The sequence below is a fragment of the Plectropomus leopardus genome, chromosome 15, assembly GCF_008729295.1.
Source record: "Plectropomus leopardus isolate mb chromosome 15, YSFRI_Pleo_2.0, whole genome shotgun sequence".
In the NCBI taxonomy this organism is placed as follows: domain Eukaryota; kingdom Metazoa; phylum Chordata; class Actinopteri; order Perciformes; family Serranidae; genus Plectropomus; species Plectropomus leopardus.
The window spans coordinates 11,123,335-11,147,498 of record NC_056477.1 but is presented as its reverse complement, the minus strand read 5'-3'; the positions used below and the strand labels follow the sequence as shown (position 1 = coordinate 11,147,498).

The 24,164-nt window shown below is 42.4% G+C and overlaps 1 protein-coding gene across 1 annotated transcript in view; it reads left to right on the top strand.

Annotated features, from left to right (window-relative positions):
- Nucleotides 1-229: 229 nt before the first annotated feature.
- The window catches only part of LOC121954556 (trithorax group protein osa-like), a 39,760-nt gene continuing 15,825 nt past the window's right edge, over nt 230-24,164 (top strand). The window contains exon 1 of the mRNA XM_042502136.1: nt 230-2,534. Within this exon, the coding sequence (XP_042358070.1) occupies nt 230-2,534 (2,305 nt within the window). The remainder of the gene's footprint in view (nt 2,535-24,164) is intronic.

Genomic DNA, 24,164 nt, shown 5'->3' with positions numbered 1-24,164 from the left:
ACTTACAATACTACAACCTGATATCAGGTGAAACGGTAGATCCTGCTTCATCTTCTTTTCTTCTTGTTTTTCTTCTCCTTCTATACATTTCATTTTTTGGGTGCTACAGTACTTGAGGACTTGAAGGGAAACTATCACAAACACAGCTACAAGGAGGGATTTTTTTCTGTTTTGTGTGTTTGTTTTTCTCTCCGTTAAAGCTATCTCTGCTTTTTACTTTTTTTTGCCAATGCTTGTCCCTAACAAACAGTTGAGTCTTGGTCGCTCCCACAGTTGGGACACATTAGGGGGGAATGAGGGTCAGTGGGACAGGGCTGAGAGTGTCTACGAGCAGCAGGCAAGAGTAGCCGGCCGGCGGAGCTCTCTGTCATACGCAGAGGGAGGAGGCTGGTACGAGCCTCCACCAGGAGTGCGTCCCCCTGACCTGGATTTGAAACGCGAGTCATATTCCTACCAAGACTCTCCGTACGGACAGGTTTACTTAGACCGACAGGACCCACGGGGGCTTAGGAAGGGCTCTGTGCCTGATCTAAACCATTACGAACGAGCATCCATGGCTCACCGAGGATCCATTCCGCATCAGGATTACTATTCCCACGACCCGGCCATGACTCCTCGCCCGCCAGAAGGCTTTTACCGGCCAGAACACCAGCCTCCGCCGCACCACCCTCATCCACTTAGTAGGTCAGGCTCTCATTTTGGGATAGCACCTGGGGCTCGTGGTGTGTGGGATCAAGGTCAGGGAGGGAGAGCAGGACCACAAGCCCCTTCATCGCCTCTACCTCCTCCTCCTCCTCCTCCAACTGCTCATGAGTTGAATCGGGCTTATAGGGAACCTGGTGCTGTAACCGCTGCCAAAATGACGCCAGATGGCCAACAGCGCATACCCTCTCGGGAGCCATCTCCTGCTCACTATGGTATGGAGCATGCATCTCCCCGGTACGCCAGTGAGCCTCCACCTATGACCGGTCAGTCGGTCTACAGTGATATTAATAGTCGCCCACTGGATGGGCAACAAGCTGCTACCTGTCTGGTAATTGATCCTGCCAGTCAGGGTATGATCATGAGGCAAGAGACCGCCTCACCCTACACAATCCAACAGCAGCAGCAACTACAACAGCAACAACAAATACAGCAGCAACAATTGCAACAGCAGCAACTGCAACAGCAACAAATACAACAGCAGCAACTTCAACAACAACAAATACAACAGCAGCAGCTACAGCAACAACAAATACAGCAGCAACAACTTCAGCAGCAGCAATTACAACAGCAACAACTTCAACACCAGCAGTTACAGCAACAGCAACTTCAGCAAGAACAGTTGCAGCTGCAACAGCAACAGCCTCTGCCACCTCCGCCTACTATGCCCATCTCTGACCCTAACCTCTCTATGACGGCTCCACTTCCCGCTACACCTGCCCCAGTACAGACTGCCGCAGTTGCTCCTGCTGCACCTGCCCTTGTGCAGGCTGCCCCAACTCCAGTCCCTCCTCCTGCAACCACTCCACTTCCTGCTCCTCCTCCCCCCACTGCCCCACAGACGCCTTTACCTGTGGACCCCAAGAAGACAGTTGACCCTGAGTTCCTTGCCCTGCTGCGAAATGAGGGCCTTTCAGAGAGCACCATCTCCTCACTTACCCATCAAGGATTCGACTCCACCAGCATGCTGGCTGTCATGGAGGAGAATGACGTCCGCACCGTTGCCCCCAACCTTGGCCAGGCTCGTGTACTGTCTCGCTTGGTCCACAACTGCAAGCGGCCCATTGAGACTACACCAGCGCCCTCCCAACCTCAGACGCCCATGCGTGGCCGCTCAAATAGCTTTAGCCATCGCTCAGACATCTACCACCAACAGCAGCACCACCATCCAACACACCCTCCACAGGCTTTGACCGTTGAATCCCAAATTATACACCCACAGACTCCTGGGGCTATGCAGACCATCTCCCCAAGAATGGGAGAAGTTATGGGTAGGAGGCCCAGCAGTGCCCCTTCTCAGCACCTCCTGGAAGCCTCTGGAGGCTACCCAGGGCAACCACCTCGCTCCCCGGGGCCATACGCTGGAGCACTTATGCCTGTTCAGTCAAGACCCATGTCAGCCTACTCCTCTGGGGTGGCGATGTCAGGGATGCCCATGCATGGTATGCAGATAATGCCACAGCAAATGACGGGGTCAATGCCTGCCATACCAGGGTCTATGCATTCCATGCCGGGTATGCCACAGCAGATGCCTGTGTCTATGCCAGCTTTACCACAGCCACCACAACAGGTACCAAAAGCATACTCTACCAATTACACAGTGCCCATGGAGCTGATGAAGAGGGACAGGAACTTACTGCCATTGTCACCTATGCACAGCCCTCACCCTAGTCCTCAGCTGATGCGTAAGGGTGGCGGACCAGTACCAGACAATGCTCTTGTCCCCGTTGGAGCACCAGGTCAAAGCCAAAGTGCCCTGGCTGCTAACCAGAAGCTAAGTCGGCGCACAGGTCCACCCGTCATCGTGTCCACTATGGCTTCTCCGGATACAAGTAAATCTTTCTTTTTCTCCTATCATCCTCCTCATCTGCTGTTTGTCTGATTTCTTGATACATTTGGTGTTGCTTCCTCTTGGCTGTTTCACATGCTTTTTAATAGATATGAAAATTGATTTGTGCTAGAGCTCTTCATTTTTTGCATGCTTTATGTAAGAAAACATTTCCCACTCCACAAAGCAGTGCTGCTGAATTGTTAAGAGTCATGTCATGCTTTAACAGTTTGGTTGGCATTTCTAAGAGCCATTCAGTATGTTCAAAGCCGCTACTTGAGTATTAGATTCAAGATGGGGTAGCTCTCACTTGTTCATCAGCGGTAGATTGTTAAATAGCAAAATAAAATGACAAAAATCAACCCAAAAACCCAACTGGCTATATACCCAGCCAGTAGCAGATAGCCCAACCCTAATGAGGTTGCAGTCTTTTCTTGGAAAAAAGAAGGCACAAGAAGTGCATTTTCATCCTTCATTGTGATGAATCATTGATGTGTGCATACCATCTCTATGAAAAAATAAGAGTTGTTTTGTATTCTAGTTTGAGAAACCATCATTCAGCTGAGCGGTATGTGAGATGTATTTAGTTGAATGTGGTTGCTGGAGTGTGATGCACGATGCTTGACCTCAAGAAAGTCCAAACACAATGAGAATGTTAATAGAGCACTTTTTGAAATCATTTTATCTTTGTGGTAAGTGCTGTCATTTGTTTGCTGTCCTGTGTTTGTTCTCATTACATCAACAATAGATAAATGGTGTGTCTTTTCTTCTTATCTGGTCCAGTGGAGCGAAATCTAAATTGCTTGCTGTCTATCTCTTTTCCAAAACTGTTGTCAGGATTATGATTAATACTGCAAAAAGGATAACTTTTGCTTAAACATTCTGGCAATCCATCCCCTGTCCTACTTTCAGTTTCTGCGTTTGCCATGATCCTAAAATGATACTTGCATCCTGCTTTCTTGTCTGCTTATCTCTGAGAGCCAGATTTGTCAGACTTTCACATACTTTGTGTGAAGTCTTTTTATTATTTCAGTAATCTCATGCAGTTCTTTTGTCAGAATGACATATCGCCCCATTAAATACAACACAAAATGGCATTGATGAGGCTCAATATGGAGGATTTGGGAGGAACAGCTGTCAGCACCCTATCTGATACCTTTTAAATTTTAACAAGTGTGCACTGTCATCATGTTACAGTCTGTCAGTCGCTGCATTCATGTGTGAACAGTTCACATTAAGATTTCTCTGACCAGAAAATTCAGATATTGTGTGCAGCAGTGTTAACAGTCTCCTGGCGTGCATGTGTGTTAGCTTGCAAAGATATTTTTCCCCATTTAGCTGTTATTAGCTGCATGTAATGCCCTTTGTAAGTAATTGGAGCAAAAGCAAAAGACCACTTTTTAAAATCATATTATCCACCTCAACTATAGTATTCATAAAGTTGCTTAATAGTGTTTGCAGCATTATGTAGGTCTTTAGCTTGTAACTGCGGCTGTTTTTGATGAAGTCCTTTCTGCTCTGCCACGCACCATCTCTCCACTGCCCCCAAGCCCCTGTTGTTGTAAACATGGATGTCTTATTGCATTATGATAATAGGGGTATATCAGAGTACAGCCACTCGGGCTGCACTGCCTTCCTTCAGTCCTGCTGCTGTCAAGGTGTACCGCTGACCTGCAGGAAATAGCAATTAGCTCCGTCTAGTTCTTTTTGAACAGATTTGCTCAGAGCGACCAGACTATACAATCGAACTGGTGAGCTGAATGCAGAGTTTCATTTTATGGCTGATTTCTTTTCAGCAGAATTTATTGAATTTGGATTTGTGTCCCAAATTCATTTTTCGATTCCAGTTTAAAATGAAAGACATTCAGTCAGTGCATCCTCATTGTGTAATCACCTGAATACTATGTCAGATTAAATCTTTTAAATTCAGTTTAATAAATGCTGCTGTATTAAATTATCTCCTTTCCACACCCATTGCCTGATTAAAGTATATTTCATACATTTTGGGCAATAAGGGCTGATTTCTCCATCAAAACTCGTTCACCAGAGGCTGACTAGCGGCATCAGTGGACAGATAAAATCGAATTACAGTGCTGATGGCCGATGTGTGACTGTGTCATTTTCTCTGTGCAGGTTGTAATGAGAAGAGAAGGGGGGGGTAATCCTTCAGATCCTCCATTTCCACTGCTGCACTAATCCACAGATATTCTCATTTTGTTCAGACCAGCCTCCTGGCTTTCTGTGGGTCTCTGTGAATGACTGCACATAGCCAGTAGGTTGAAATGGACTTTAACAGGGGCCAAAGCAGACGGGTAACAAATGATCTAAGTGAGGCATTTTTGTTGTCGTCTCTCTGATTTTTAGTCCCAAGACAGCAGATATTAAAAGATTCCCAGTGCTTGGCTGTCAAAACAGTCTGCTGCTCTTTGCACAGACGGACACATGCCTCGGAAAGTCTGCCACATACATCACATTGTTAGTACACACACACACATACACACACACACACACACACACACACACACACACACAGACACATACACACAGTCAGCAGTGGTACCTCATTTGCATGTGGCTGACATTTGTTGCTTTGGTAATTTCATCTGTTAATGGACACTGCCGCAAAGCTGCTCTGAAAGCATATTCCTAAATTGTATGTTGCTAGGCAACGCAGGTTTTGGTGGTAATAGTAAGCAGATTTGCTTTTGGTTAAAGGGTCGGCCCATTGTCAGAAAACACTCAAAATTTACATTTTTTTTTTTTTTTTAACAAAACGGCTGGCTGAGCTAATGCATCTGGAAGAAAGTATTAAACATCATTCATTCATTTCTTTTCATACGGGGTTTATAAAAATTAGGAGGCTTTCCTTGCCTAATTTCAAAAGAAGACGGTATATGCATGGTACAATATTGATATTTTGGTTAATTGTAATGTAATAGCAGCAAAAGCACATAATACATTTCTTAAAATCCAATTAGTTATGAGCTTACTGATATTCTGACGACCTCAGACAATACATTTGTTGCAGCAATGTGTTTCACCCACAACCAGAAAAATCTCTCTCTGAACTAAAAGCCCTTGTGCAAATACAGATGGCATGCCTCCTCCCACCTCAGTATATGCTTTGTGGAATACCCTTGAGCAAGACCCCGCCTTTATATGACTAACTAGGCCTCCACAATCCCCACACCAGCATAATCACTGCATATGATACTGTGGGGCTTCCACTCTTTCACCTCCACCCTGCAGTGTGTGTTGGCTTCCTTCCGTGGACTCGGGCCAGGCAACCTGATGCCAGCTCAGGTCAGTTCTTCTCTGCGTGACACACTAGCCGCAATTTTTCCTCCTTGCTCTGGCCTAGCGTGATGGTGGGGGATGGTTGTAGCATATTTGTTCTGGAGATGCCAGATTATGTATTAATGGGGTCCAGGTCAAAGCTTCGGGCAGTTGTAACACTGAGTGAGGGATTTAGGAGGAGAGAGAGAGGGAGGGAGACAAGGTTACTGATGGATGATTATTGCGGTTTGTAGGGTGGGGGAGGGGAATCAGGGCATTGACAGCTGTCAGTCAACCTTGGACTCTTCATGGGGACGGGGCGAGCGGCCAATGTTGCATTGCAGGGTCAAATTTTGGTCTGAGGCTACATCCACACTAATATGCTTTTGTTTCAAAAGATGTAACTATTGCTACATTTATGTTAAGCATCCACAATATTCATTTTGGCACGAGATTTATTTATTTTTTACAACTGATAGGAATTAAATAACAAAATCCTGGTTTTTATCTCCCATTTCTTTGTTCATCCGTTCATCCCCTCCCTTTTGATTTTGTAGTAAGAACTAAGTCAAGCCCCCGGGAAGTGTGCCATGCTTTAAAGCCAATATGACATAGTTGTCAGAGTGTGAACTTATAACTTCCAGGTCCGTCATGTGATGCCATGTGGCCTAAAGAGACTTTTTCCCATAGACAGTGGTGAAAGAGATGTCTGTAAATCAGTGGATTCATTTTTTTGAGCGTTATAACTCAGAGAAATCACTAGTTTCTCGATCAAAATTTGAGCCGTTTGGTTTTACTTGTATAACATTTGACAAGTCTAGAAGAGAGGCACATTGGTCTTATTTTTTGTCACCTTTGTAGTATTATCTGTAACTAAGCAACCAACCCACAGAGTGGACACCCTGATTCCTGTTTACACCATATATACATGCTCAGTGTATGGTAACGGTCATGTGAAATGCATTTACAGGCGTGTATGGGGGGAAATATATTTTAAAATGGTGGTAAAGCACTTGTGTGCACAGAGATTCTTTTTGATCTGAAATGTCATTATAAATGAAGATGTACTAGTATGGATATGGTCTTAATCTGGGCTGACAGTAAAAGGCTTGTCAACTAGTGATACTTATTTTTTCTTTTTCTTACCTGAGAGGTGCCACAAGGTTGAGTGATGCAGCCATTAGATTAAAAGTTGGTGTTTCAGAGCAACAAGAGATAGACATTACCATCATTTTGCCTTTGAACATGAAAAGACTCGGCTGATCAATCTGCAAAAATTAGAAGTTAGTGAAAGTGCTGCAGACAATGATAAGTGCCTGGTAGTTGAAGTACTTTAAGGCTACGGTGGATATAAGTCTTTTGGTTGAATAATTTGTACAAGAGATGAGCAACTGTGTCAGAACATGTGCGGCCGTTTGTTTAAAAAAATCAATGGTGCAAGGTTGAGTACATGGAAATGTAGAGATAGAATGAGTTCTTGAAAGCTGATAATGCACTAGCAGTATTTAACCAGCTCATTCTGGGATTCTGAGTCAATTTTGGATGAAATGTGCAAGGATTGTGCAGGATTTTGCTAACAGCTATGATGAAAAAGCATTTTTTTTATTTCCTGTGGCTCTGATCACTGCTTCTGACAAGCTCCCACTCTATAGCAATGGTGACAGAGGCTCATTGGCATGGTAGTATTCAGAGCCAAACCAAATTGGCGCTAAAAGCAAGAAGTGAAATCATTAAAGCTGTTGTTGAATAATCCGGCTGTGTTTCTGTGTTGAGGAACATTGAGGGTATCATCACCAGAAAACTTCCAAAACCAGCCTAACCTCCCACATCACAAGCTCATCGCAAGCCTGTGTAGGATGATGTGTGCGCTGTTTGTGTGTGTACGCATGTGCAAGCTGCTGTTGGCAGGTGTGGCGTCTGTTGTAGCACAGTGCAGAGTTCCTCTCCCCACCAGATGTTCCACTTAATATCAGGCAGTGATTTCCTTTTTTCCCTCCATGAGTGAGTATAGTCTCTGGTCTGCTCTGTCAGGATTAGATCTATACTAGCTCTCATTCTCTCTTCTGCTTTTCTTTGAATAAAATGATCTCAGTTTCTTTTTGACTTCCCCACCCCTTTTTGTAAATTAATCTTTGTAGGAAATGACACCCTCCTCACAAGAGAGTAGACAGTGGGGGGAATGAAGTTTGAGGTAATGGAAGAAATATGCTTCTAAACAAATGTCATACCTAACTCAGCACATTCATTCGTGACTGTGGTTGTGGGCTGCAGAGCCCGACTGCAGGAAAATGAGGGAAATGGGGATGATGGGAGGTGATTGAAGACAACCAATGACAGCAGAGCAGAGAAGATTGAGCATGAAAGACCAAAGCATGGAGTTAAACACAGAGAGGGCTGTTTGACATTAGATAGTGAAGGATTGACTGCGTTACAGAAATGAAAATACATAAATGGAAAATCTGTCATACCATGTTGGTGCATGTAAAGGAGGGCAGGATAGCAGGAGGACATCTTAAGTTTTTGTTTGGTCTGTTTTTATTGTGAGTAAAGAAACACTTTGTAAACCTGAACCATCAGTATCTTGGTCATTTATCTTATGTGCAGTTATTTGTGGGAGTGAGTGAGTTTATTTGTCTGTCTGCAGCTAATCTTGCAAACTATTGAACCAATCAGCCTAATATATATTGTGTGCACGTATGATTGTTACAGGACCCACTTTGGCCTTTGGTGTGGCTCTAAAACATTCGTAGAAAGGTTTGGTCTCATTTTGAACTGTGGCCTCTGCAGATTAATTCCATACCCAACATGTTATGATCCATTTTTTAAAGCTGGAAAGGATACGAGATGCATGAATCAGTTGTCATTGCCTTTACCGTCATCTTAATGGTAAGGGAGCCGCGAGGGACATCTCCACTGGGTGCAGCTCTTGGCAGTCCGGTTGCGACCCGGTTTTGTATCGTCTGCTGTACAGTGTCATACTACACTGTAGCATTTCAGAAGTGCCGTGGTTTGGCAGCCCCTTTTTGTAGGCTTGCAGATTTCATTGATCCTTCCTCCAGTTCACATGTCAAAGCGTTCTTGGACAAGATACGGCTTTCTAACAAACAAAAAAACAAAAAACTGAGTAGCAGGTGGCAACTTGTACAACCTCAGCCCCCATGTATAAGTGTGTGTGAATGGGTGAAAATGAGTTATTTTAAGAGGCCCTTTGAGTGGTCGGAAGGCGAAAAAAGTCCCTGTTTGAGCAGTTTATTTTTTCTTTTCTGTATGTTTTAATCATACTTATTGTTCTTATTTCTTACTTTGTTCTGCTGTAGCCAAGAAAGTTTAATACTGTTCAAAGTCCAGATATGAATGACATGAATCAAAAACTTGTGGCTCTTTGATGTATTAAAAATGAAATGAAAAATGAAATAACTGATCATAATTTGTACTCATTTGTCAGAAGTCCAAAACAGTCCAAAAGCTGTGATGTAAAACATAGAAAATCAAAATGATAAAAAAAAATTACTTAAATGATCAATACTTATAAACGGTTATAGGTTTGGTCGATTAATTGAGGAATACTGCAGTTTCAGAACTAGGAGTCTAATATTTTAAAGTGTATCTCCCAGCTTGCTGTTCTTTGTTGCAAATCCTTTTCATTTCCCCTCGGTAAACAAAATAATTACCTCCAAGAATGAATAACACGTGTTGGTATTGTCAGTTTCTGTTTGTCTTCTACTTGCGTGTACAGAATACAGATAATATTCTGTACACATTTCATGAAAAGAAACTGGACCTTGAGAGACAAAGTCTGACCATGGGGGCGAAAAGCTCTTTCTGGCCAGTTTGCTGCATCCTTTCAGGGAGACTTGAAGTGATTAACTGCAGGTTGCAGGAGCAAAGCGGAGGAAAGACAGACACAAGAGGTCACATGCTCAAACATTTGTTGGTCAAAAAAAGAGGAGGAAGAAAAAAGGGATAAAATGAGCTGAAAACCCCTGACTATAAGGTGCTTTTCACTGGGCTTATGTGTCTCCTCACTTCTCTTACTCATGTCTCCTGTCGTCTTTGCACCAGAGTGAGGAGGAAATGAGAGAGATGCGAGGAAGAGACGTTAAGGATACACCTGTGTTTCCTTGGTCTGCTGTTCCGACTTACCTCTACGAACCAATAGACATGTAGCATGAAATGACGTACTGATCAGCGCCACACTGCTAAACGCTAATAGATGCTTCTTCAAGCCCTCATTGCAAAATTGGCGTGCTGGGTTGGCCTCTTTTCTCTAGCCACAGCATTCTCCTCCTTATTTTTTTTAAACTTTTTTCAAAATACATAAATGTCACTATAACAAGGGCTTGAATTATGTTTGTTTTCATTTTTCTCTTACCACTACAGCGGTGTAGATGGATGATGTACTCTGGTGTTGTTTGGTTCTTGCGTCATAAGGTCAACGGATGTAGGTCGTTCCTGCAATTCAGTAGGCGTTGTCATCACGCAGTCTGCATGCATCAAATCTGATATCTTTCTCAAGTTTATGAGATCCAGATTACAGTAAAGTTTACACTAAACAAAAAAAAAATCTCACAGTCAATAGGAGTTTTAAGATAGCATAATGAAAAGGCATCCCTCTTTTCCTCAGTAAAAGTCCCCTCTGTCTTCTCTCCTCTTCTCTCCTCCTTTCCTTTCTGCTCTTTTCCTGTGCTCTTTCCTCTCTTTTCCTTAATTTCATTTTCTCTCTTCTTCTTTCCACTCCACTCTTTCTCTTTCTGTCATTTCATTTCCTCTTCCCTCCTTTCTTATGTTTCCTTTCCTTTCCTTTCCTTTCCTTTCCTTTCCTTTCCTCCTCTCCTCTCCTCTCCTCTCCTTTCAGTGCCAACCGGGGAGTCACCCTGAATTATTCATTTTGAGAAAATGAAATCTTCACGGGTGTTAAACCAGAGTGAAGAAGAGACAGAGCTGACCATGTTCTCTGTATGCAGAGAGTGTGTGTGTGTGTGTGTGTGTGTGTGTGTGTGTGTGTGTGTGTGTGTGTGACCAGGCGTTGCAGAACTTGACACTTTGCTTGGCTGTGTTTTAACAAAAAGCGAGGGGGAGATATGTTTAGAGGTGCAGATGAATCTCATTTGCACCCGAGGAAAATATTATACATTTCTCAGTAGGCATGTCAGTCGTGTTCAGGATCACATGGGGCTGTAAATGGGATTGTGTTTCACAGTGTTTTTGGTCTCACACAGGGAGGAGGTTTTTTTTTTTTGTGTGTGTGTGTGTGTGTGTGTGTGTGTGTGTGTGTGAGCAGCCACCCCATATCTTTTATATTTTATCTGAAATCTGTATAATGTTTTTTTAGATATTTGGCCAAAACACACATTTGTGAGGCATCATTTTTCATGGATGCCTGTTCACACTCTATTTGACTAAGCTTGCAGCATACATGAGGGGTGTAATAAGCAACGCCTTCCCCCATTCATCCCCCCATCTTCTCTTTCTCTCTCTCTCTATCCCTTACACACACACACACACATGCACACACACACACACACACACACACTCCTACACATCCTCTTTTACATCTCTTTCTCTCTATATAATCAGGCCAGTTGGCACAAGTCACAGATAAAAGAAAAAGATGGAGGAGCAGAGTGATGGTGTTGGAGAGGTGGAGCGATGCACAGACGGGGTATGAATGGGAGAACAAGAATTTATGTGCTGAGATCGCCTCACTGCAAAAAAAAAAAAAAATCAGAAAACAAAAAAAACCCTCAACATCTGTTGTCCACCTGCAGCTGTGCCATCTCTCTTTCTCCTGTTTTTTTTTCTGTTGCTGCCCCCTTGTCCCCTCTCGCCCTCATCTGAGCTTCAATCATTTGGCAACGGCACCTCATGAGGATCACAAGAGGCAGATGGGATGGTGAATTTTGGAGGTCAAATTATACCATAGACCCCTCTCCCTCCACTGCTCTCTTTTCATGAATGAGGCTTTTTTTCTCCGTGGCTGGTTTGTGGGCTCAGGTTACGTGCTGTAACCAAACCTCCTCAATGGAGCCCTTTAAACTCACTACACCCCTGTGGAACTTACAGTAAATACACAAAGTACACTACAATACACACAATTCAGTAGATAAGTATTAGTGGTTGGTTTCGTTTTCTATTTGATCTCTCCTTTAGTGTTTCCTTACTGCCACTTTAAAAACTCAGTCATTTGAGGGCTGCAACTAACAATCATTTTCATTGTTGATACATCTGTCGATTAGCTTTTTTGATTAATCATGAACTCCTTTTACCCTGCCTGTTCAAGGCAGGAACATTGCGCCGTTATGCCGCCTCGCCGTTCTAAGGTATGTTTGCTGAAGGGAGATACAGAGTTGTCTCAACTGTAATCCACCACAGGAGGTAGTAACAGTGCTCAATCGTTGTTTGTAAAACAGAAAAAAAAAATTGCATATTCATAGATTCTGTATTTTTCCATGAATGAACAGAAGCAGATGTAATGTAAGTGTGAGTATTTGTAATTAGTCATTCGAACATTTCTTGAGGAAAACCACATCAAATCATATTTGCAAGTATTTTGTCAATCTTAAAACGCGCTGAGAGGTAATCTTTAAACTTGAATAAAGAAAGAAAGGAATCAAATCTACCAAGAAAATACAACCTAGAGAACATGATTAAACCTTAATATCTTCTCTGCAGTATCTTCCAGTACGGCTGATAAGTTTCATGCACTAATGCCAATAATTTGGGTGTTTCAACTAACCATTTTCATAATTGGTTATTGTACTGATTACTTACTGATTAATTGTTTGGTCTATAAAATCAGAAAGAACCATATTATCCTCATCTTAGTTTTTTTTTTCTTTTGTCCAACCAACAGTCCTTTTTGTTTACTATGATGCAAAATGAGAAAAAGAAGCAAATCTTCACACTTGTGAAGCTTGAACAATCAAAATGTTTAACATTGATTATCAAAATAGATGCACCACTGGACCGCACGGCATGTCAGATTTTCGGAATCTACAACAGCAGTGTTGCGTCTACGTATGATGACCTGGAAGCCCTTCTTAACCTCCATTACCAAGATCCTTTTTAAGGCGTCTGTCGTAGACGAAATGCTTGGTTGCCCTCTTAGACTAGCATAGTAGTAAACATGCTAATCTGTCACTCCTGAGCTTCGGTTTAAATCTCAGGATCAATTAGACTCTGTGAAGGATTTTCCAAAGTGTTACAATGAGTTCCCATGTTCGAATCAACTGTGCCTGAGCTGCAAGTAAACGCACTATCACCTCTGAGAAACACACTTTGTGCTTGATCCCCAAAGAGCTCTGTAGCAGGTGTGTGGAGACTTGTAGATATTTTTACACGTGGGAGTTCATTTTGCAACTGGGTGATTTTACATTAAAAATACTTTTTTACAGATGTTTGTGCTATACTAAGACATTTGACAAATCTTTGCATGTCATTTCTCTACTGTGGTTTCACACACATGCGAGTGCTCGCCTCGGCTACATTCGTCCTTGTTTGAAACAGTCATCACCTGTGTCTCCAGATCTGCATGTACGTCGTGGCCCTTTGTGCGAGCATGACAAGTATTGATGCTGTGTTGAAGCCTTCAAAACAAGGCACTTAAACGGTTCGTTGAACGGAGAAACCAATCAACTTGTGTTAAAGAGCGAGGATAAAAACTGCAGACTGAGATCTTGAAGGAGAGTTTGTGAGCAAGAGGGACTGAGAAGAGGGGGGAAAGGGGCTGGCACTCTTAAAGGACTGTGAAGGCCAGATCACAAATAATAAAACAGAAAGGGAGGGAGGGAGGGAAGGAGGGAGGGGAGGGAAAAAAAGAGAGAAGGAAAATATGTTGAGCGAAGGGGAAGGTCGGAGAGAATGGAAGAGGGAGTCGTACGTGTGCCAGGAGCGCTGCACCTCTCGCTGTGACTGGTGCTCTTCAAGGATTTTTCCCTCTCTCTCTCTCTTTCGTCTCTTTTATAAACCTCCCTTTTTTCTTTTTCCCCGCATAGCTGTGGCACCGGCTTGTTTTCTCTGTCTTTTTTTTTTCGTCTTTTACCATTTTTCTCCCCCCACCCCTTCCTCTCTCTCTCTCTCTCTCTCTCTCTCTCTCTCTCTGTCTGTCTTTCTGTGACTCGCAACAAAAGGCTGACGGAGTGAGCCTGACGTCTGAATGAATAGCCCAAACCTGCCGTGAAGGGAGAGAAGAGAGAGACGGAGCAGGAAAGAGGAGGCTGAGGAGAAAAGATACAAGTGATCTGGCTGAAGAGGCGGAAAGAGGAGGACGCTCAGAAGTGCTGATCGCTGGCTGAAAACGAGTACAGATCCAATTTTTCTTCCCTCCCCCCTCTTCTTTGGAGATTAAAGGAGTTGACGGTGCCGCTTTAACCGCACAGGGGGTGACGATCGTAGTCCTCGCTCTCCCGTCCTCCCCCTCGCCCACTGCCCTCCTGTGCCACCTTCCTTTTTTTTCACTCCCCCCTCCTCGCACAAGAGTACCAGTCGTCTGAGAAAGAGAAATGGAGCTTCTAGGGGTGAGGTGACGAAGGAGGACAGATTTGGAAACAAGCAGTGGGAGAAGACAGAGAGAGGGAAGGAGGAAGGCTGGAGGAGGAGGTAGAGAAGAGAGGATAACCCCAGGGCATACTGTGTGAAAATAACCCCCCCAGCCCCACTTCTTTTTTTTTTTTTTTTTTCTTTTTTTTTTGGCCCGCTCCACTACATTTCCTCTGCCATGTGCAGCTCCTGATTTGAAGAATGTGGAGACAACATTTCCCAGGCAAGGAGCATGTTTCACATTGTGTTGTGCATATGTGTGTGTGTGCATGTAGGCATCAAGGGTAATAATAAAAAGCTGTGTTGTGTGTGAGTGTGCGTGTGTGTGTGTGTGAGTAATGGCGAGAGGTGGGAGGAGGAGGGAGTTGGATTGGGCTTTAAGGCTAATGAGCCTCTTATGTTTTTGCAATGAAGTGTGTCATGAAAACAGTGTGAGTGAGTGTGTGTGTGTGTGTGTGTGTGTGTGTGTGTGTGTGTGTGTGTGTGAGAGAGAGAGAGTGTTTTTTTGGTTTGAAACCACAGAACTCTGCACCGCAGCAAGAGGATGTGAGATTGGATGGGCTGTCATTTGAGGGGTCAAAGGTCACATAAGAATGGGCACATGAGTGGCTCTATGTGAGTGTTAACGGTTGTTTCAGTGTGTGAACGCTGTATGTCACAGGGTGTGTGTTCAGATGAATACTGTGGACCTAGAGTGTGCGTGGGGCTCGTTATTTTTTAGAATCTGTTGATTTGTCAGTGCTCATTTTGATGCTTAGAAACAAATGAAAATAATGTGAAAATAATCAGTAATACTCAGTTGAAAAAATGCATTAAAATATCATTTTGACCACAAAACACTAGTCTGATTGTAGCGGGACTCTCTGAGCTCATAATCATAATTAGCACCTGATTTACTCTTTCAGGTTCCTCAACACTGTCAACATTGCAAAAATACCTTATTTACCGTAAACTAATGGCATCGGCACAAAAAATCCTGCCAATTCAATTTTCACAGGAAAATTTGTCGAATTTTTCAATTTGGCACATTGATCTGTGTTCCATTTCTCTTGATTTTGTGTCCACGGTTTGCAACTGTCTGTGCTTGTCAGTGTGGATGCAACAGAGCTTAAACTCCTTATCTCCCTTTCCTGCCAGTGTGTGTTTGTGTGTATGCATGTTCCCGAGCTGCACACACTCGCTTGTGTGCGAAGTAAAGCTCGAGCGCCCTGTCCGCTGTTCATCAGCACTGACAGCTGCTTTTGTCTCAGGACCGCGGGTTGTTTTCAGGCCGTGCTAGCGAGGCACAAAAGACAACATTTAAAGAGAAGATGGTGATGGATGGATGCTCTGCTCTCTAACTCTGTCTTTCATTAAACTCTGACACTACCTGTGATATCTATATGTCAGTTTTCATCCTCTACTCTCTCCTACACTTTTAAATACACTTTTGCCCTGCCTTTCTCTCTCATCCTTTTATCTCTCCCCTCACTCACCCCCTCTTGGCTGGGCGTTTGGGTGGTGATAAGTTTGGAGGAGGGCAGGCGGAGGGAGGACAAACAAGGTCTTTGTGTGTCCACATAGTGGAACAAGAAAAAGGCCGGGGTGGCGGCAGCGTAGCTGGGCGCTGATAGGGTCCGGTGGGGGCCTGGAGGAGGCAAGTCTGCCAAAAAAAAGATTACACCTCCCTTCTTTTTCTGCAGATGCCAGGGGATCGTAAACACATCAAGAAAGTAGACACTCCCAAGAATACAGGCGCCGTTTTCTTCTCATATGCGCCATTATTGAGTGCTGTTTTTCATGTTGTAAGTAGCGTGCAGGTGGACGTTCACAAACAGCACTAAGAGAACAGAAGTAGAAGGGAGTTTTGGCATAGAGAGCTGTGAATGCCCTTGAACATTTTATTCAACAAAATCTGTGACATCGTGGATAATCACTGATCATTAATGGCTATCATCTGTGGGTGTGTGTGAAGCTAAGTGCAGCCAAACTCTGTGTGTCAGTGTGTGCGCAGTACCACAGCGAGCGTGTTTGTGATGTCTCCCTGAAAAAAGCTGCAGAAAATGCAGACTGTGCCACGCTCTGTGTTTGGGTTGCCAGGTTGGGTGGCCTGTGGCACGTTTCCTTTTTGGGGGGCAAGATTTAATATGAAATCAAGCTTTTCCTGTCTCACATGCTGCCCTTGCCACAAAGAAAAACACCCACTGGGTTATCGCCACAGCCCCCTCCTTTTCTCCTTCTCGGACTATCCCATCACTGAGGCCCCCAGCTTGGGAGTTGCTAGGTAACCAGAACCAGCTGTTGGTCCTAAGCCCGTTGAGCCCATTTTGGCTCGGCATCAACTGCGGAGTAGTTTTCTCTGAAAGCTCGCTGTGAACTCAGCGACCGCCGCTGTGGCCCTGACATCATCATGCCATGGAAAATCTTCCTCACTTCCTTTTGTTTTTCCAGTTTTATTGTTCCATCGGTGTGGGGACCGGTGTGGGAGTGTCCACCACATGCATCACACCAGTTTGAGTCATTTAGGAGCATTTCATCACCTTTCACACACAGGAGGAGATGGGAAATAGAGCGAAAGAGAGGGCGAGAGGGGAATGAAAAGAATGGGCTGGTTGGCAGAAGGAAGTCACCTGTAATTTAGAGTCAGTAGAAAAAGACATCAGGATATAAATGAGAGTCTCTAAAGTGTGTCACTCCTGTGTGAGGCAAGGATACTAAACTGTCTCCGAAGGCTTTTAACAGAGATTCGAGATGGCAGAGTACACAGTGTAATTATTCATGAAATCACAACAGTGCAGGTAAGTTAATACGACTCTGCACTCCCCAATTGGACAGTTTACCTTTCAAAGTGTGGGACTTGCTCACAAACAAGCCACAAGCAAATCTGTGGGGAGCGCATTAACTTCCAAATGAAATCGTCTTTGTAAACCAGCCGAAGCGTGTTGGAAATCCATGAAACCACAAAACCAGAGTGCACGATCCGTCAGAAAATAGACCTTTAGAATTGAAGATATTATTAAATATCAAATACCATTTAAAGATTCCAAACCCAAAGGGAGAGACACAGGTTTGAGCTGGAGTTTATTTTCTTTCATTGATTGTTTGCGCTCTATTTAGGAAATGATCCTTCTCCCTCTGAAAACTCTGACTCACAGCGTCTGGCAGCGATGCTTTCAGAGCTGCTTTTCCAAGATCACCCCTTCCAAACGAGAGAATTAGACACCAGATCGTATTCACTAAGGAGAGACATATTTCTATGAGTTCTGCTTTTTTTTTCTCTCTACTATTTAAAAAAGATGACTTCTATTTCTGTTGTCAGAATCCAAAAAGGCTTTTTAGTTTGGAACATCTGTAATCCATTTGTGGTTTAAAGTACGCTCTTGCCAGCTCTGCCAAAAGTTTTCATACTTCCTGGAGAATCATCCAGTTTGTGATTAGCGTTGGCTAAAGGATGATATCAGTCTTAGTCCATTCAAGCTTCCCTGGAGGGATGTAACAACACATGACCTCCACTGGATAAAACTATCTGCTGTCACACTGAACACGGTTCAGATTTAGTTAGTCAAGCTGTTGGCTTTGTTCCTTTATTACTCGCTGGCTTACAGACAATGCTGGCTGTTGTGCTACGATAAATACTTTGGGTACAATAACAGGAAATTGACACAAGCAATTTGCATTTTTATCCCAATGACTACCAGCCAAAATATCCCAGCGCCTAATGTAAACCATCTTTAGTCATGTTATTTCTACTGCTCACAGAGGTTTACGTAACAGCAAATCCGTGGTGCATTTATGCCCTGCGTAAAAATGAGAGTGGTGTTTCGTCTGGTGTTGGGTGCAGACTCTGTGTTTGGACAAGGAGAGTTCTGGTTTTGCTTTTGGCTCCTGGAGTCCAGGTTCTGGATCTGGCTGCTGGGTGGGGCGGCTGGCAGCTGGCAAGCTGCTGCCAAACTCCCTAGGCTGGTGCCGACCCAACCAGAGAGGGAGAGAAGGGTGGAGGGAAGGAGATGGATATAAACAGAGAGAGAGTGTGGCAAGACATGAGTGAAGTGAAGTGAATATAAAGAGCCAGATGTGATCAGTTTTTTTTCTTTTTTTAGTAGCTGGACCTCTGGCCTGTAAGTGCTGCCATAAGACCGGCTCTGTGTGATCAGAGAGGGTGATAGGAGCTACCCTTGGATGAATTTTGGGATAGGACTCCCATATCCATATCTGGCAATTTGTGATGAAAGCTGTAGGGTATTATAGTTTGTTTTCTTATTAATTCACAATCTCTGTATATCACACACTTTTTTTTTAAAATGACATAGCTCATACATGATTGTAACTCAAAATTGTCTGCTCATAATACTAGATAAAAATGTGCCTGGTTCTCTTTAAGTTAATCATCTAAAATCATCAGACATAAGGTACCCGTTGCCTGTTATGTTACTGCTAACATTTTACATCAACAGATGACTGTTATTACAGCCGTCTGCGGCTGCAAGCTACTTCTACGTCTCGGTAATATTCCACAAGGACCAATAATGTCCATGCGGTAATCAGCATTTAGTTTACAGAAGCCTGTTGTAACCAAATAAGACATACACTAAGGCAGTGCAATGTTTCCGTGATATTTCTACCAGAGCTGGTAATGTGTGTCTGTGGTTTACGACAATAAGCAGTAATTCTGTTGTCTAAATAAATTATCTTCAACAATTTGAAAATAACTAAATGAGTACTTAAATATTTGGTTTTATCTTATGTTGAAAAAAGTGCATTAAATAACATTTTGGATACTTTTGTATGCTGAAATTCATCTTCTTCATCATCTATATTCTTCGTCATTTATATTCTGTTATCAATTTCAGCCATATCACTCAGCTCTGTTTCTTTTTCTTTTCAATCATTTTGTGTTGGTTTCCAAAAAAGATGCCAATTCAATTTTCTCATGATGGTAGGTTTTATTTTTCAGTTCAAATCAAAAATACACCTTGACCTTCCCTCCTCTCCCACCCACATTAACTGATCAGAAAAAAACACAAAATATTGTTTTCACACAGTACGAAACTGTGTGAATAAATGTTGATTTGAAAAAACCCCAAACAAAACACAATAATAACAGTAAAGAAAAACATTTTCTTGATGGAGAGTCAAGTTAAAGGTCAACACCACAAGTTAGCTCTGAATGTATGCCAGAAAAGACCCCCTGACCTTATAAAATGTCTTATCAGAACCACCTACAGTGTAGCAAGTTTTAAGCATTTAAAGCAAGACCTTAGTTTCTCAAGTCATTGAAAGTGTCTAGGTTTTGCAGCTTTCTTTCATCTGAGAAATGCTGCTCGTCCATCTACAAGGTAAAAGACAGAACATTTTGTTAGCTGCGGTCAAATATGCATCTTGAAAGTTAGAAATGCATCCACTAAAATCTTCTCTGAGCCGTGGCACAGCCAGTACATGTGGATCACTGAGGCTGCAGCAGGCGTATGCATACATTTTAAGAAATATCTCTTTAGAAATGTGAGCGCTCCTATCTCCAGAAAAAAATGTTGGCATTGTGTGTTTCTGCAATCCTTGGATATATTACATGTGTACATTATTATGTATGGGAAAAGTTGAAACTTAACACGTCAACAAGTCTGTGTTTAATGAGTAGTCAAGTTTAGGCACAAAAACCACTTGGTTTTGGTCAGGAAAAAAAACATATTTTGGCTTAAAATATCTGTTTTTTGGGTACAATCCCAGTGGCAAAGGTAGCAATGTCTTTGCAAAAAACAACGTGGCACTATTCTTGTCACCTGGTCGCTACAAAACACCCACATTTGAGACCTAACAAGCTGATGGAAACAGCAAGAACTCACTAAAACATGCCTGATTTTGTTGTTTGTTGGTCTCAAACAATGGTCCGTAGTGGTCTGCAGCTTGGCAGGCGTCTTTGCTTAGATGCTAACATATCCACCATAACATTCAACTCCTGATGACAAAGACAGCTTATATAGTACATCACATGCATGACGTGTGCAGATGTCATGCATTCATGCTGAGCTCTGTGGACTGTTTGAAATTGACGTGCACTGTGTACCTGCCTGAGATATGATGTGATGTCATCGCTTATGTCGACAACTCAGCCCTATTTCTAAATAACATTTCCCGTAGGACAGTGTATGTGCAGTTAAAACTTGTCACTGATTAGTTTAAGAACTTTAAAATGATGATGGATTGTGCTCGACCTGCGCTGGCAGGAGGGAATGTAGTGCTGTGTACTTCTGACAGTGTGAGACTGGAGACGGAAACCCCAAAACTCATTAACTGTGATGTGACAGACGATCCCTGAAGGCGTGATGTGTAGGGGGCCATTACAGAGCTTTAGTCAGCAACACCTTTCCAACAAAAATTGTGTTTATTTCTTTGTGAATACACATTATGATTGTCCAAGCATTATTTCTGTGTCTGAACCTGTCATCAGATACAATAGACAAACTGTCATTTTAAGTTTTTATGTCTTTGGTTGAGTGAAGATTCAGTTCTTTCTGTTTTAAAGCCAAAGAGCCCCTTCAAATCACTGGCCAGGTATTCGAGTCATTAAGACCCTCATTAACAGCCTTGTTAGGCGTTAATTATCCGCAGATTCATCATGTGTTAAATGCGGTGCCACGTTCTGCCTTATTAGGCTCGAGAAAGGCTATTAGCCACTTGGAAATAATTAATCAACAGCAGTTTGACCTACTTCCTACAAGTGACGCTGCTTTTTTTTCCACCAGTCGCTTCTTGTTTATGTGTGTGTGTAAAATATAAGTGAGTTATTCTGCGTTTGCTGCTTCTCTGTCTTTTCATCTCCAGGTGTGTGTGTGTGACTGTTTAGAGGATAGAAGTATTTTTTTTGCTCAACCAGTCAGAGCTGTGATAATGAACTCTGCAGGAGAGTGATGAGGAGGCGCAGGGAGAGCTGTGGAGCCACAGGTGTGTTTGGCAGCAGCCCCCTCTCGCTAACATATACTAACCATACACGCACACACACACACACACGCACACAGCTAGTTTCCCCTGGTGACAATAATGCATGCTTTCAGTTTATATGAGGAACAGAAGGATGGAGGTCACTTCTCCCACATTATTTCTTTTAACCTTTTCATTTTTTATGCACCTTTCTTCTTTTCTTGCCATTCCTCTCTTTTCATATGCCATTTAGGCTTTTATGAAGCGCTGCTTTTATTAGGAGCATTTCACAATAATAATATTGTTAATGGCTGTAATATAATGGAATATAATAAAAACACAATCTCTTTATCTTTCCAGCATTTTATAAAACACAGTTATAAAGTGGCCCACAATGCCGCTGTAAAACTCATAAAATCAAAACAAAACACAGATGACAAAGTAAGCAAAGCATAAAAGCAAAGCAATAATAATAAAAATGGGAAGAAAAGGTCAGGAATAACTAACACAACATAATTTCATCAAAAGATGCAGTGATTGAAAAGATAATCATTCTGCTGGATAAAACTGCTCAGAGGAGGCTGTGATGAAATTGTTTTTTATCTTTAACCTCAAATTTGGATCAAGCACTTTCATAAACTTTAGCAACTCACAAATCATAGATAGAAAAAAAGAATAATCAAAACTGAAACATAACAGGCCAAGATATCCTGGCTTTTAGTGTCCAGCATGGGTCAAGCAACGATACAATGTTTTTGCACTCTAAGCACTCCACAAAAGTCCAAGATTTAAATCGTCAGCCCTCTGTCGACTGAAATTACAACCTTTTTCTATTTTCTGTTTGTCAGTCAATGTGTAGTGTGCTTATGGAAGCATTTTTGTCCCAGATTTAGCTGCAGAGTGAGAGCTCCTCACTTAGACGCCACAGGCAGCTGCAGACCCAGACCCAGGGTGAGTCTGAGTGAGAGTCAGAGGCAGCTGCCCGGAGGAAAAGAGAACTTGTCAGGTCAGACTCTGACATGTTATTTTCTGCCTTCTGCATGGAAGTGGTGAATTTACACCTCACAGCAACTTAATATGATAGAATCTCTGGCATTTTGTTTGATATCTAGTGACGGCAAAAAATGTTTGTGGTCATCATGTATTAGCTCAGAGGGCTAACTTGGCTGTTTTACTATATTAGGTGAACATCACTTTGACCCTGCACATCCAGTCAAAGTCTGTACATAGTCTATATGGAACAAAAAAAAACAAATAGTTGAAAATTTGTATTTGTGTTAGCCAAATCTAATTTGACTGACATAATTCTGAGTCGGATACAGCCTTAATTACAATTACAATTACAATTACAGCCATAATACAATTTAGTAGCTTCTTACATTGGGCCCACCTTGGCTCCTAAATGCCAGCATCTTTTTAATTCATCACATTCAGATTGCAGGCTTTCTGTTGAAAAATGTTACGTCTCAAGCCCTTGCGATGAGAAAACTGAACTGACTGTGTAAAATTGATGGAATACCATTTAAAGGCCACATTTTTCAATTCATCCTGTAAGTACTGTGGGCAACCCACTTGAGATGTAAGTTTATGAGATACGATGATACAAACCCATCACCAGCACTGTCCTCCTTCCCTCCTCATCCTGTTTCTTACCGCTCCCATCCTTTCCTTCTTTCTTGTCTTTAATTCTCTGAACAGTGAACTCTTACTCTCTACATGTCCTCTCTGCTTGTAGAGAGTTTTTGCTGCACACCCCAGTGTCTGAGATGTCTGAATGTGGCTCACCTTCTTCTGTGGTTTGTTAGAGACAGAGACGGAGACAGACCGAGAGAACGCCACCAGTTATTAGATGAATTAACCCTGAAAAAGAACAAAAATCCAGGTTGTGTGTCAGTTTGTCAAAGCTGTGATATTAATGACACGCTGCACTAAGCTCTTTTTTAAATTAATCCCCTGTTTCCATTTCTCTCTGATAGGTTTAGTGCAGGTGGTCTGATATTGTGTGTGTGTGTGTGTGTGTGTGTGTGTGTGTGTGTGTATTTGCATGTGAATAAAGGCATCAAACGATGCATAATTTACGGCCTGTTTTTTCAGCATCCTTTTAGCGCTGTATATCTTCAGAGCATGTGGATGTGGAGGTGTATGTAGCTTGTAAAAGCTACAATGAGAATCCACAGTTTGTACACGGTTGCATCCAGAATCTTTTCTAAAAATGGACAAATTCTCAAAGACTCAATTTTAGGTTTAAAGCCCATGGAAACTCAATTGGTAAACATTTGAGAAATTAATATTGTTTGTTTTCATTTCTCAAAAGAATGTTTAATTCGCTAAAATACAATTTGTATATCAATTACTCACCATTGTAACATAAAATTTTATGAAGACTTTTTTATCACATCCCTCTGCATAAAAAAGAGAATCCAAAAAAGTATTAGGTCATTGGGAACTGTGTTTAATCAGTAAAACTGTATCAAAACATTCATTTTACATACACTCACACAATTTTGCAGTACAGTCTAAGTCTCATTAATCCAGTTTTGAGTCAATACAACAAAATGTTACACCATAAAACACTTCAGTCTATGAGTAGAGTACCCCAAGCATGCCTGAAAATCCATGTGCATTTGAACTCCACTTGCGCAAAGTTCAGACGCATACACTCGCTCAGGCATGTGCATGAGACTGCTTGTACTGAAATATTTTAAATAGTAAGGTTTAAGCAAAAATGGATGTTGGGAAGTACTGAGTATATTATTGGATAAATGAGACATGGGATTATGCTGCATGATTTGTTTGAGAGTTTGTAAATGGATGTTTTTATATAGTTTTGCTGTTAAATGTGGTCCCTGTACTTCAGTTCATCAGGAGTGTTCACAAATTTTTGTTTCTTCAATCACTGTGGAAACAGTGGAGAAAAAAAAACTAT